Source organism: Drosophila arizonae, chromosome 4, assembly GCF_054131065.1.
Source record: "Drosophila arizonae isolate 15081-1271.41 chromosome 4, UAZ_ARI_1.0, whole genome shotgun sequence".
Classification (NCBI taxonomy): Eukaryota; Metazoa; Arthropoda; class Insecta; order Diptera; family Drosophilidae; genus Drosophila; species Drosophila arizonae.
Window position 1 is genome coordinate 15,905,547 of NC_142924.1, and position 15,428 is coordinate 15,920,974.

At 37.5% G+C, this 15,428-nt stretch overlaps 1 protein-coding gene across 13 annotated transcripts in view; it reads left to right on the top strand.

Moving 5' to 3' along the window:
- nrm (neuromusculin) overlaps nucleotides 1-15,428 on the top strand; it is a 228,656-nt gene that overhangs the window by 193,398 nt on the left and 19,830 nt on the right. For all 13 annotated transcript variants that reach the window (XM_089468655.1, XM_089468653.1, XM_089468654.1 and 10 more), the window contains 11 exons: nucleotides 2-150; nucleotides 2,558-2,728; nucleotides 3,769-3,927; nucleotides 5,599-5,675; nucleotides 7,040-7,138; nucleotides 7,201-7,360; nucleotides 7,485-7,596; nucleotides 14,142-14,323; nucleotides 14,412-14,587; nucleotides 14,684-14,815; nucleotides 14,894-15,009. In XM_089468655.1, the coding sequence (XP_089324781.1) occupies nucleotides 2-150; nucleotides 2,558-2,728; nucleotides 3,769-3,927; nucleotides 5,599-5,675; nucleotides 7,040-7,138; nucleotides 7,201-7,360; nucleotides 7,485-7,596; nucleotides 14,142-14,323; nucleotides 14,412-14,587; nucleotides 14,684-14,815; nucleotides 14,894-15,009 (1,533 nt within the window). The remainder of the gene's footprint in view (nucleotide 1; nucleotides 151-2,557; nucleotides 2,729-3,768; nucleotides 3,928-5,598; nucleotides 5,676-7,039; nucleotides 7,139-7,200; nucleotides 7,361-7,484; nucleotides 7,597-14,141; nucleotides 14,324-14,411; nucleotides 14,588-14,683; nucleotides 14,816-14,893; nucleotides 15,010-15,428) is intronic.

Below are 15,428 nucleotides of genomic sequence, written 5' to 3' on the forward strand. Positions count from 1 at the left end.
GAGTTACTGTTGAGCAAAACCCATACAGATTAGTTATTAAGGACTTGAGAATATCTGATGAGGATATATATCTATGTGATACAACATTTTTTATACCAGAAGAAACGTGTGATAACTTCAATGGCTATCGTGTCGAATTGAGAGTCTTAGGTAAGTTACAAACCGAGTCATCTTCCACCTTCAACCTCTCACCTTTCACCTCTCACCTTTCACCTGTGCATGTTTCCATCTCCATCTCGCTTTCTGACTCTTTTGATTTGCGCTTATGTTTCGAGTATAACTTGTACAAAATGCTTTCGTATTGAGTTCGCTTACAATATCAACTTAAACTAACTGCTAAACTAACCTATAAAAAACTGAGCTCGTATCATAAATAATATATGTTTGTGCATGGAATTCGTATGGAGCAGCAGAGTCATCTGCTAGGAAGATTCTTTTTGCATGTGCCGCGAGCGTCTGGTCTGAACGCGTTTTATGCTTACTGTGTTTGTCCCCGCCCAACTGAAACTATATAAATAACAATCAAACATTATGCTTAATAAATGTGCAATCCAAAATGAAAATGCAATCAAGTGAAGGCTAATATAAAATGAAATAAATTTAATAAATATATTTGAAAATAGAACTAAAATATAATCTAATAATTTTTGTGACTAGAAAAGGCCTTTGAATATTTTTATAAAATTTTTAAATTTGAAAAAAAAAATAGATATTTATATAAAAAAATTATGACATTTATTTTTAATGCAAATTTTAACACAAATATTCAACGACTTTTTCTACTCACAAATAATTTAAATATTTTAGTTACAATTTGTAACTTTTTACTTATAATAAATACAGCTGCAGGTAAATATAATATTTACGACTAAATGTCAACTAGCATTTAGCTGCCAATTTTTCTATATTTTTATTAAGCTGTCATAAAACAGAATTGGAATTTCTACATGCATATGTGTAGATAGAAAAAAAACTCAATTATTCATTCAATTTGTATTAGAACTTTGAACAGTTCCATAACAATTTACAATTCAAACTAACTTCAAATTGCCAAATCGATTGCATTTTCACTTTGACTTTATTTCAATGCAAGTGAATATACAAATAAATATACATATAACCCATTTTTTGTAACCTTTTGCTGCCTGCCTTTGCACGCCTCAAACATTCTAGAATATGAATACCAAAAATAACTTTTATGCATTAGTCTATATCTATATATATCTATGTGTATATGAAAATGTTCAAAAATCCCTTGCAGAGTGCAAATCGCAAAACTTTACTTTTAACCGCTCTACTCTTTTACCATAACATTTGAACGTGTCAAAACTCATGCAAATATTTTCTCTTAACTGATTGTCCCACAAAAACATTAAAAAAAAATAAATCTGAAAAAATCGCATACAAACGCTCGTCCACATCGACATGGAATTTCAATATATATATATATACATTACACAACTATCTATATATATCTATATATATATCCCTATATATATATATGCATTGCTATCAAAAACTCAAACAAATTCGCTCCACCAAAAACTAAAAACTAACAACAAAAAAATCAATACATGACAAACACCGAAAAAAAAAAAATAACATCAAATAAAACCAACAACAAATATCAAAATCAAATTCCACGCCACGCCCCCACTTCTGTTCATCAACAACACCGCCTCCTTTCGTTTCATACGTGTGCACCCACCAAAAAAATTGATTTCCCTTCCTATAAAAAACTGTATTGAAATGTGTGCTACCCCACTCACTCCCCCACACCCCCAAAAACTTTAAACTGATGTGAAACTCAACCTAAAATCAAAAAACAATTTAAATTCCTAAAAACAAAACCAAATGCTTTAAATTAAATTTGATTTCTTAAAATAAAACCAAAAAAATATAAAAATCCAAAACCAAACAACCAAACGTTTTTGGCTATGCATTTACAAAAAAAAATAAAAATTAAAAATAAAAAAAATACAACTACGCAAAACTAAACGTAGAAAACCTTGGTAAATTTAACTTATAATAAACATCATATTTAATTCAATTCTCTTATCATTTTATCAATTTAGTTGGCTGCCAATTTAAGCAAAAACAATATCATTTTCTTAAGTTTCTTAACTGAATGAGAATGTTTTAATTTTTTATTTTCATTAGAACTTAATTAGTTTAAATTAGTTTTTTATTTTTAAATATATTTAGCTCATTCAAAGCTTTTCATTTGAAATTCTAATTTTCTTCAATTAATTTCTATTCATTTTCATTTACTCTAATTTATTATAATTTTTGCTAATAATATTTTTTATATACAATGCAAATCAAATATGATTTATTAAAAACACAAATTCAACATTTTTACCTCCCAACAACAAAAAAATTGAAAAAAAAAAAATAATAATGTAAAAAATATGCAAAAATACAAAAAAAAAAAAAAAAAAAAAAAAATTGATTTGAACTACGCACGAACAAACACACACCCATACAAACACACACGCACACACATACATACATACACACACTCACACACGAATGTGGTTGGATGTTGGACATGCAGTGCCACCCACTGAGGTCGTGATTTTGGACGCAAAGGGCGACCGCATCGAGAACGGCAGCATCGTGGGACCCATGCAGGAGCGCCAGAGCCTGAAGGCAACCTGTACGGTGAAGAACACACGACCCCAGCCAGATGTGGGCTGGTGGCGTGGCAGCAAGCGGCTGGCCACATGTGAGTATTGCCCTTAACCGAAGCCAGCGAAGGTAGCAAATCGCATAAAGGTTTTGCTCACTCGTGCTGCGTCATAAAAACTGCTGAAGCGCGTTTATTGATTCCCCAAATGCTTGAGCGGAGCTTTTTGAGGGGCGTGGGGCGAGGCTAAGCAGCCAATTTGATGCATAAGCTGGGAATGGAGGTAGGGCTGGTTTACGATGCGCCACAAAGTTTATGCAGTGGCTCACGAGCGGGGATTGGGGAATGGGGGTCATAAAGCCAGGTCCAGGCCACGGAAGGATTTGGCTGCTTATCAATGTCAGTTTTCTTCTATTTTGTGTTTTTTTCTGGTTTGGTCTCCTTGGCATAGGCAAATGTGCTCGGCCGCGCCCATAAAATGGCAAGCCCCCTTTTATTGTAGGGCATAAAAATAAACTTTGAGGCGATTTTCATTAAATTTTTAAGAACCCGCGCTGCAGCTCCAGTGGAAATTAATTGATTTCTATTTTAAAAGCCCAACATCCATTACATTAGCTAAAGCAGAATTTAAAGCCGCCGCCACTCGAAATGCTTGTGGAATCTTGTCGGTTTACCGTGCGCCGGCCTTGAAAGGCTTTTAAAGTAATTTTTATGCCCCGAAAATCCCGGCCAGCAATTTACAAAGGCGGCAACAACATTTTCATTTTCGTTTTTTCTTTTTCATTTTCCTGCATATAATTTTTTGTTCTTTTTTTGGGGTTTTTTTACTTTGTGCTTTTGGCCCTCTAATTGGCCTTCGGTCTGTGGTTTGCAACCCTTTTTTTGGGCTGACGGGCCGACGATTCGACGCACCCGATCTTTGATTTCAAGCAAAATTGTATTTATTTTTGGTTATAAAAGCCTTTGCTTCATCATAATTGCTTGTAATTAGAAAAATAACGCACCTGGAAAAACAGAAAACGTAAAAGTTGGCAAACACATTGGGAATCTGCCGTGAGCAGTTGGATCAGCTAGAAAACAGCTTTACTTAAGCTGAATAAATTCTTATCTCTCTCTCCCTTTCTCTTTCTGCTGCACAGATTCGCCTACTCATGACTTGCACGATGGCCTCTACACATCCACACTCGAGCTGGAGTGGGCTCTGTCTCGCGAGGATCTGGCACAGGACATTGAATGCCGCGTCGAGTCGGCGGCTATTAAAAATGCAATTGTTACCAAATTCGGCGTCGATTTGCAAGGTGAGTCATCATTGCGACAGCGATAAACAATAAACGATAAACATAAGCCGCAACAACTGCTCTCTCCCTCTCACTGGCTCTGTCTCTGTCTATCATAAAAGCCAGCTATGAGTCAGGAATTGGCAATATATTTATGTAGGTGTGCTTAAAGTGCTTAGTTATATGAGTTGCTTAGCGGAAAAAGGGTTCGTTTTACGACTTTGTTTTCCAGTTTACAGTGCATAAAATGCAATGTTCCGCCCGGAAAGGTTGCTCATAAAATTTCGCTAGTCGAAAGTCCTAAAACTCACTAATGAAACTTGGGATATATTAAATGAGAATAGGCTGAATTACTTTTAATGAAAATTTGTTTCATTTTTATTGGTTTAAAAAATTGTAAAGACCTTGAATATGTTATTGAAATTAAATTTATATTAAACTTTATTGAAAATTTAAAAATATTTATAGATAAAAATAAAAATAATTAAAAAAAAAAGAAAAAAAATTGATAATAAAAAAAAAAAAAAAAAAAAAAATATTAATAATAATATAAAAATATATAAATATATATATAAAAAAAAAAAAATAAAAAAAAATATATATATATAATATATATATATATATATATATATAACATAAAAATATTTTGTTGCGCAAAAGAAAAACAAGTACAAAATGATATACAAAAATAAAAAAATATAAAATACATAAAAAATTTATATAATATATTAAAATAATAAATAACAGGTATTATATTAAATCATTCACCAATTGAGATTACTTTATATTAAGCCTCCGTGAGTCCTCATTTAATGGCAACAATATTTTATATCGATTTAACTTCAATTGACAAATTACAGCTTAAAGCTGTTTACACTTTGTTTTAATTTTTGTTGTATAAAAAACGCATTCGATTGTGTTGCTTTAATTAGCATTAATTAAAAAGCGTAATAAATTTGCAAAGGGCTAAAACAACAACAGCGACAACATTCACGCGACACTTTGACATGTTTGGGGTTCATTAACCCAACAAGCACAAGAACCCAAACTGAATTTTCGGGGCAACCCTTTTAATTGCAACAACAACAACAACAACACAACAACAGCAACACGAACAGAATCCCTTAGGCACCGGAGAGCGTTTTGAAAGTCATGCAAATAAATTTTTTTCTAATTAAATGCTGACAATATCGAGTGACATTTACTCTCTCCCTCCCCCTCTCTCTACTGACAAATTCTCCAAGGACCTCTCAGCTTTTTTTTTCTCATATTGACGAATGATTTGACATTTTTTGTTGCAGCAATTAATGAATGTCATTAAGAGCAACATAAAACTAAGCCAACTAAGCCAAGTTTTTCATTTGCAAAGTGGACGCAGTCAATTGATTGATTGAGCCCAGCCATACCCCAAGCCCGAAGCATTTACCAATCAATTGAAAATGTAGGTAATGGCACTCGATATACGCCTTAGGCAGGCCAGCCCGCATGCAAATTGCCATTATTAATGTTTTATATTATGAACGAAAAGAGGTGAGGAGGGCATAGGAGTGGATAGGAGAGCCGAGCATAGCATGCATAGCCTAGAGCCCAGACAAAACCCAATTACAAGTCGAACATTTTCGAGCAATTTTCGAACAGACACCCCAAACTACTCTTCGCCTCTCACCATTTTTTTTATTTTCCTTCTTGCAGTGCGACCGACGAGCATCGCCATCAACGGTGTGGAGCACCACACGGTGCAGGGCAGCAAAGTGGTGCTAACATGTGACGTAAGTATTGGCTGAACTTTAAATTAAACGTAAACTTGATTTACATGGGTCCTTGTGCTCATGAGGGGACAATGCGTTCAGGCCTAGCAGTAGCACATGGGGAAGGATTTGATGGAATATCAAATTATATAGAATATTCAATATGGCTAGAAATATGGTTTTTAATATTGAAAGCATGAAGTGCAAGGGCGAATTATATATCGCTATAAATTTTCCTCCCGATATATATTTCTCTAGCACACATATTTATCGATGTATTTATATCGATATTTCTTTCGATGTATTTTACTAGAACTTTTATAAATAAATATTGTAAGCATATAAAATCCTGAAAAAAGAAACACTAATTAGCAAAATTCCTACTTGGAATATATTATTTGAAAAGCAATTATTAAAATTTGAATTTATTTAAAGAAAATTATTAACAATTTAAATTTAAAGAATAATAATTCAATTTCAATATAAAATTTCAATTCTGAATAAAATTACAATATACTCTACAGATATATTACTTATATACATAAATACTGCATACATACGTCGTATTGTCTCTGAAGCTCTTCTGTTCAACATACAAATTTCAGTCAGCAAATATAACTGCTTCTATGGATTTAGATCCTTTCGAAGGACTTTACATATGCAGTCCGTAAAGCATTGTCTTTTATATGCTGCACTGTAGAGCTGACAGCTTTTAGGTTTACTGAGCTCCTCCTGCTGCTCCTGCTTGTGCTTTGTCGTTGCAGTCCAAGTAATTGACAATAATTAACTGTCAATTATTTTGCGATTTTTCGTCCACAACGAGAGCATATGTGTGTAAGTGTGTGGGTGTGGCCTATGAAACGAGCCAAGGCACAGACAGAAGCAGAAGAGTGCGAGTGCGAGTGCGACTGAGCTTTTGTAGCCAGTCAATGACAATGCCTTGTCATTTGCTTGGCCCTCTGCGCCTGCCTTGTGTCTGGCCTGTTGCGATTGCATTTTAATGGAAAAGCGCTCAATTGGCTACAGTTTAGCAGCACTTTGAGCGAAAGGACCTGCCTGCACAGTGCACTGTGTAAAATTATGCAAAATTGTCTATTGATTGCGTATTATGTTTAATGGAATTTTATGCAATTGTTTTACTGCCTAGCTAGCTGGTAGCTACCTGGCTGACAGTCAGGTAAAAATTGTTCCCCCGTAATGGCAATATATGCATGAATATGCGCACCAGCTAATGGAAATTTAATGGCAATTGCCTCGACTTGTCGCCAAGTGGCCCCCACCCGCCGCTGCTTAGCAGCGAATCACATAACGCATACGCCCCATTGGGCAGCTCTGTACACGCAAATAGACTAAATTGACGGTGTTTTCTTTACCACTACACACAGATACACGGCGCACGGCCCGCAGTTAATCTAACCTGGTATAATTCAACTTCGATTATCAGCGCCGAAGAGAACGAACTCACTGAAATACGCACCAAGGCTGTGAGTATCAACTGCTGTCTAGTTTTGCTTAGACTAATACAATTTAATTTACTTCTGTATAGTTTGAGAAGGAGGACGGCACCTATCACACGCAGTCGGAGCTGATCTTTAATGCTACGCGCTTTGAGAACGATCGCGTCTTCCGCTGTGAGGCTGAGAATATTGTGCTGCAAATTAATCGCGAGAAGCCCATATCATCGGATCTGACCCTGGAAGTTATGTGTAAGTAAAGAACCAGTGTTGTAAAGCGCCATAACTTAAACTCTACTCTTCATTAAAATTAAAATTTAATCGTTTTTGTGTAAGCTCACTCATAATTTTCTTGCCCTCCCCTCTCTTCATACAGATCCACCCGTTGTCAAGGTCAGTCCACCGGAAATGGTCACAAACACCAGCGAAATTGTGCTGCTCAATTGCGAATATGTGGCGAATCCAGCCTCGCTCACGCAGGTCGTTTGGTAAGTCCCCACAGAAACCAAAAAAAAAAAAAAAAAAAAAATATTCATGATAAAAACTAAAACAAAAAAAAAAATATGGGAAAATAAAATAAATAAAACGCGCTACTCACCAAAGTCAAAAGCGAAAGGCAAACGAATTTAAATTGCTTTTAAATTCAGCACACAAAATACACGCACATGTGACAGAGACGGCAACAGGGCGATGTGTGCTAAAATGAGACAGCGCATGCGACCAGAGGCAAGAACTGACGCGCGCTTTGTTGCAGAGGTGGCAACAGGGCTGAGGCCCTGCGGCTAGCTGGCACTTTATGTGATTTGTGAAGCCAGGCAGCACAGCAGCAGCAGTCGCAGTCGCAGTCGCAGTCAGAGTCAGAGTCACAGGTAGTCACAGTCACAGTCACAGTCACAGTCAGAGGCAACTGAGGCTGTGGCGCAGCAGAACTCAATTAAACTAAAATTTCCACAGTAAACAAAAATCTAATTAAAAACAAATACAAAAGTAAATAGGCAACAAAAGTTCAAATCTACGCAACAACAGCAACGTCAAGTGCGTAAATTGGGTACACACAGTCACTGAGAGCGACAGAGAGAGAGAGGGAGAGAGAGATAGGCACACACACAAATAGATACACATCATCGAGCGAAACGCAACTCACATTCATTTATCTGCTGAAAATCAAAACAAACCTCGCAATTGCGTAATGCCAATCGCAAAAAGAGTTTGAGCAATGTAAACCAGAATTTATAGCCTTTTGTTGTTGCTGTTGTTGTTGTACAGAACTCATAGACTGTTGCACGACTGCATGCCAGCTAAACATAGAGAAATTACTGTGGCACACACAATCCCACTTAAGCATGGCATTAATACAATAATGAACGAATGCAACAAAGTATTGCATTGATACCAAGGCAAAGAGCTTGAAGTGGGACTCTATGAGTGTGTAGAGTGCACAAAGAGACTTTGAAGAGAGTTGGATGAGTGTGTATCAGGCGTAGAAGAAGTCTGGCACAAGGCTGCATACATCATCATATGGATAGTAAATTGTCAGACAATTTGTATTTCTAAATTTCTAAAATCAAGAGTTGATATTTTGAACAGAATTATGATTTTATAAATAAATATAAATAATATTTAAAGTCAGTCTAGTTATTAGATGACAATATTATTCTATAGAATTTATTCAACGAATTTCTCATTTTTATTGTTTTCTAAATTTTATTTATTTTTTATATATTATTTTTTATATTTTATAGTTTATATTTTATATTTAATAATTTATATTTTATATTTTATTTATATTTATATTTATATATTTTATATTTAATGTTTTATATTTTATATTTATATTTTATACCTTTTATTTTAAACTTTATGTTTATATTAACTTTTATATTTTTCTAATACCTATTATATATATTTATTTCTAACACTGCAAATATACAGATAAACACAGATTCCATATATTTTTTTTATCATACATATATTTTCATTGTCTTCGAGTCTTGACTCATTGTGGAATCTAATAATATTACCTACAAATATTAAATTTCCAAATGTGACTAACAATAAATATATTCCTTCCATAAATATGATTATATTAGCTCTTACTGAAATTTAGTTCACCCTCTAGTTTCACTTCATTCCCCACATTCCATGGCTCACATGGGATTACTGCTTGCATATGCGAGCTAGTTTCAACAATTTTGGCACTCAATTCAGCACAAAAAGGCATAGCCGCATAATTAGTGACAATTTTTGCTGCTAGGACATGTCGCCCAAAGTTTTTGAGCAGTGTAAACGTCAGTCGCGCCATATACAAACAACAGGCATGCAAAATCCATCAGCAAGTTGTAGTAGTCGCTGCAGCAGCTGGAATATTGTGGAGCGGCCAGCAGGCACGCATAATGCAGAATCTTTGGCAATCGGCATGGCAACCGAACCCCAAATGCGCCACCTCAACTGCCTCGCTGCCTCGCTGCCTCGACTACTCGGCTGCTTGGCTGGCAAATTAGTGAGCGAGCGATGGCAACGAGATGTGGGGGCGGCGCGTTGAGCCACTGCATGGTTGTGTCTAACAAACTTGGCCAGCATGCCGCGGCCATTAGATGCGCATGCAATGCATGCAAATTGCAATTGCAATTCCCATTCACAGATTTCTCTGCCCAACGCTGAGAACGTATTAATTTGTCTGATGCCAGCGCGAGCACGTGGCGTATGCGCGATATTCGCTGCGTGAGTGAATGGGAGTGAATGTTTGCAGGGGCTAAAAAGTTCAGCTCAGATGGCGCCGAAGCAGGCAAAGCGAGGTGAATGGAGTCGAATTTTAGGTAAAAGCAGCGGAAATTATGAACTAAAGTGGATTTTGAAAGTTTTCATTAATGAATGAAAAGACTCTGATAAGCGAACATTCGATTGAATTGCAATCGTAAAACGAATCTCTACAGAATGTAGATGAAATAGAGATGAGGTAGCTAGTGATAAACGAGATAACTTTAATAAGCTTTAATATCAGTTCGAAAAAGGGTTTATAATTAATTATAATATATATTTTACAATATTTTTAGTAAATCTCAGTTGAATTTAAGGCGAAATCATTCAAAAACTTTTCAATAATATTTTATATGATCAATAAATATATTGAACATATTTTATTTAATTATTTATTATCTAATTAATAGCAAAAGACTAGAATGAGACGGTATATATTAACTTGTCTGTTGCCTTTGATAAAGAATGTGTTTATAAAATTTTATACAAAAAAATAAGTATATAAAAAATATATAAAATATATTTATACAAAATACATGTATATAAAATATTTATAAAAATAAATTAAAATATATATAACATATTTTAAAAATTATCAAATATATTTTTGATTATTAAATATTTATAAAAATATATGAAAATGTATATAAAAATTTATGAAATATATATAAATGAATATATTCTTGATCAGAAGCATCAACTGATTTGAGCCCTTGGTGATGCATGCATGAATAAAATTAGTATTAATTTATTATATGTATATTTTTATACATGTATATAATATACTACTTTTATATATAATTATTAGTCAACTCATCCCCTGTCTCAACTTACATAGCTATGTTTGCCAATCTCACTTTGAATCACCCTATCCAAGTAATTTCAGAGCATTTCCTAGTCGGTCTCTGCCGATCGAATTTTGCAAGTTTGTCTATGAAAATTGCAAATGCGCACAGCTTTTGTTAAATAGGGCTGAGAAATGCATTCCATTTAGGCAGACGCTGTCAGCGATATTTAATGTCAACGCCACACGAATTCCTAATTACACAACAACAACAACAGCAGCAGTAACAACAACAACAATTGCAGCGGCAGCAGCAGCAGCTCGCGCATATGATGAATGAAGATGGAAGCAGCACTATGCACACACACACACACACTCACCTACACACACATGTCGTCTGGCACTCGCTGTGAGTGAGTGTGTGTGTGTGTGCTTGTGTGCTTGTCTGTCTGCCTGTCTGTTTGTGTCAAGTGGCTGCATTTTACAAGCCTATTCCACGCTTCAAGTTTTCCCATTTCACTCTGCGTGCGCGCTCACTATTCACAGTGCCTCGTTTCACTTTTCACATTTCTTTTTTCTGTTTTTTTCTTCACATTTTGCGCTTTTTATCCTAATGCCAGCTGAGAAATTAAATGCACACACAGAAGTGACACAGAAAATTTATTTAGCAGGCATTTCATTTGCGCTTCACTCCAAATTCCCTGTCTCTCTCTCTCTCTCTCTCTCTCTCTCTCTTTATCTGGCCTCTGGTCTGTGGCTCAGCAAAAAAGGAAATTTATATATGTATATAAAGCGAGACTGAGAGAGTAAGAGTGTTAGAGCTCTGCATGAAATTTAGACAGTGGAAAATTTCGTGGAGCAGGCCATGCGGAATTTGTGTAGCATACCTTTTGGGGCCAACATGTGGAGCCACAATTGTTGGGCCAACCCGGTTGCATGGCAGCCCAGCTGCTAAATTGCATATTAATTGGATTTTAAAGGTAACATTTTCTAATTGCCCAGCCACATTTAAAGCCATATGGATATATGCAGCGCTCTTCTATATCTATATATCTGTATGTATTCATTTATGAGCACTTGGCAGTCGGGGCACATATCCATTTGTTTGATTTACTGGCGATTCATTAAAATGCTTTCTCACGTAATATAATTCAATTGCAATCAGGCATAATGATCAACATTAGATCAAATCGGCATTGTTTTATGCACTCCCGATGTCTCTACCTCTGCCCAGGCGGGCACACGGCATGAAATATTTACATAAAATTAATCTTAATTTGTTCGAGGCCAAGGCCTGGGCACTGTAACTGTTTACGAGCCCGAAAACTCGCAGACAGAACAATGGCAAAAGCAACCCTTAACATTAGAATAAACAAGCCCATAGACAGCGCACACATACACACACACACACACATGCACACCCTTTTCTACTCACACTCGTTGTATGTGTGCACATAATTTATAAATCACCACATAAGTAATTGTAATTGTTGAATTATTTAAGCGACTGGCAATAAACCACAAAATTTGCCTCAGGCCATGAAAAGAAGAAGAAGACGAAGAAGAAGCAGAAGGAAAGAAAAAAGAAGTTGACTTTACGGCTTGTTGACGACAAAAGGCAAAGTTGGCTCGACTGCCAGGAGCTGCTTCGAACCAATTAAAAATGTCTGCCTCATGTTGCTTGGCAAACACACACACACACACACACACACACACACACACACACACACACACACACACACACACACATTACACATACACACACATGTGCTTATTAATGAGTAGCTGTCTCGCTCTGTCTGTGTGTGTGTGTGGAAACACTTTGCCAGCTGCTCTCAAGATGTATAAAAATCATTTCAATACCTTTTCCGTTTGCCATTAAAAGCATTTCCCCAGCTGGACGCACATTTCCGCACTAAACTAGACACAAATGGCAAAGAGACGGAATAGTAGTTAGTGAGAGAGAAGGAGAGAGAGAGAGAGAGCGAGAGAAAGAGAGAGAGAGCGAGAGAAAGAGAGAGAGAGGGAGAGGGAGATAGTGAGACTGAAACACGCAAATTTCGTTAGTTTTTTGTTTTCTTGGGCGCAGCAAATAATTAAAATTAATTACGCTTGTCCAGCGCCGATGATATGCCCGGATTTATGAAGCAGAAGTCGGCGGGCGTTAACTCATTAAATCGACGAGGCCGCAACACTGAAAATTACTCAGCTCATCAGCCAGACAGGAGGAAAAACTGGAATGCAGCGATCAAAATTACTTTTTATGCAACGACTCATTCTCTTCCACTCTCCCATTCCCTCTCTCTCTATCACTCTCTCTTTCTCTTTCTCTCTGTCTCTTTCGCTGTTATTGTAAATCAATTAAAATTTATACTGAGCCTTGGCAACGGCGCAAACCTGGACGGCAGTGCGAGAGCCGTGGCCAATATTATTTCCATTTATGCCGTGTGCCTCTTTTGCAGCCCTGTAAAGTATGCAATGCATTTTTTAATTTCTCCCAAACGCACACGTGACTGCGCCGTTGTTGTTGCTGTTCCATAGCCAGATAGCAGCGGGCGTAAAATTGTTTTAATGCCACAGGGGAAACAAAAAAAAAAAAAAAAAACATAAAATGAAGAATGCAAATAAAACAATAAATCGAGACTGAGGAATCTGGCATTGTTCGTGGTCAGCCTCGGCGACAGCCACAAGTGCGTAGCTGCAGCTGAAATTTCTCAATAGTTAAAGTCAGCCCAGACAGTAGTAAAGCAAACAGCAGGCAAAGCTCTATGGGCCGAGCGAACTTCTGCAACTGCTAGCAAATTGTAAAGACGCCCGAAAAGTTTTAAAGTTCAAGTATTTGATGTTTGCTTGAAGTTCAATTTAGCAATGCTCATGACTCGAGCTGGTCAGGGCTGCATAGAGCTCTGTGCTATGCCAGCTTATGTATGCTGTGGCACAGTGAAGCCGCAGCAGCAGCAACGACGCAGTAAACATGCGAAGGCTCAAATGCACATTTGACATAATTTTCGAGTTCTCTTGTCTGGCTGTGAGCCTGAAAAGTAGTCGAGATGCATTGACAATGCAGGCAGCTTACACTAGCGCTGTCTCGCTCTAAATGCCTACCTCCCTCTCTCTCTCACTCTTTCGGTCCCTATCTGTTATTTTGAAAGCAAAAACACACTGAGACGTGCCTATAAATTTTAAATAGCCAACAATGGAGGGCTGGCCCTACGCCCACTCCCTCACACACAGACTCCCTAGCTCCCCCTCTCTCTCTCTTCAGCTCTCTCTCTCTCTGTCATACATGCGTGTTGTCTCATAAATAACTGTGTGTTTGCCTGTCTGTTTGTTAGCTTGAGCTGGGTTAGCCTAACTAACTAGGCAATAGCATCTTTAATTATGCCCCACAACGTTTGTCTGGCAAATATCTCTGAGCCAAACTGAACCAAGCCGCACTGAACCGAACTGAACTGAACTGATTGTGCAACTCTTGCTCTTGGCTCCTTGCAGGTATCGCAACGGCGACATTGTTAATGTCAACGATACGGATCGCTATCAGGGCGGCAACTCCGAGAATGTCGCCCTAGTCATTAGATCAACAGACAAGGAGGACATTGGCAACTACACCTGCCAGCTATCCAATTCGATAGGCAAAGGCGTCTCCGAGCAGCAAATCGATCTCGATGTGCAGTGTAAGTGAAGAGCTCTAAAAGGCCCTATATACATAAATAAATATTTAATATATATCGCATATTTATTGAATTGATTCTTCTCATTTAGATGTGCCCATTGTCGAGGTACAAATGATACCCGAGGGACCTGTCAAGGAGAGCGATGAGTCCAATGTCACTTTGTTCTGTAATATATTGGATGCCAATCCATCTGTGCTGACCAAAGTGCGTTGGTATGCCAACTCCACGTTGCTCAAAGAGCTGCCAGATTGCGAGGAAACTAGAGTAAGTCAAGAGGCAGCTGCTCTCTCTCTCTCTCTCTCTCACACACACTGTCACTATATATCATTTGCTTACCATCTTCCGTTCTTTCGCTCCCAGGAGGATTTATGTCACATTGACCCCAGTAAATTGCTGCTGGAGAGCATTGGGCGTGGCTTCTTTTACAACTATTCCTGCGAGGGCTACAATGCCGCTGGCTGGGGACCACGCAGCGAGGACAAGGAGCTGATGGTAAGTGTGAGCTTATAGTAAATTCAATTCTCTTTCATTCACACTCTCTCACTCTCTCTCTCGCACACACACACACAGGTGCACTATGAGCCGGGGCCAGCTACTTTGACGCACTTTCCACCGATTGCCATCAAGAAGAAGAGCGTCATTTTCTATTGTGCCGTGGATGATCCGGGCTATCCCGAATCAAATAGGTTTGTAGCCGCCACACAGACCAATAACAGCAACAAAAACAACAACAACAAGAACACATCCATACCACAAATTGCGTATCACACGGTTCAGGCACTGCAACCGCATGAGGCAGATGCCGCTTTTGAGGCGCTGCTGTTGCAAAAGCAACAAGAGCTGAGGCAACAGCAACAGCAACAGCAGCAGCAGCAGCAACCACATCAGCAACAACCATACGAACAACAACAACAACAACAGCATTTGCTTAATCCCACACACATATCATCAACATTATCAACACTGTCCGGCATGAGTGCCGTGCATTCGACAGCTCATCAAATTAAAGAAACGCATGCTCTAATCGATTTACATTTGAATCATTCCCTTTGTACTCTGCTCACGCTCACCACCTACATGCCACAATCACAAATCTTAACCCTGT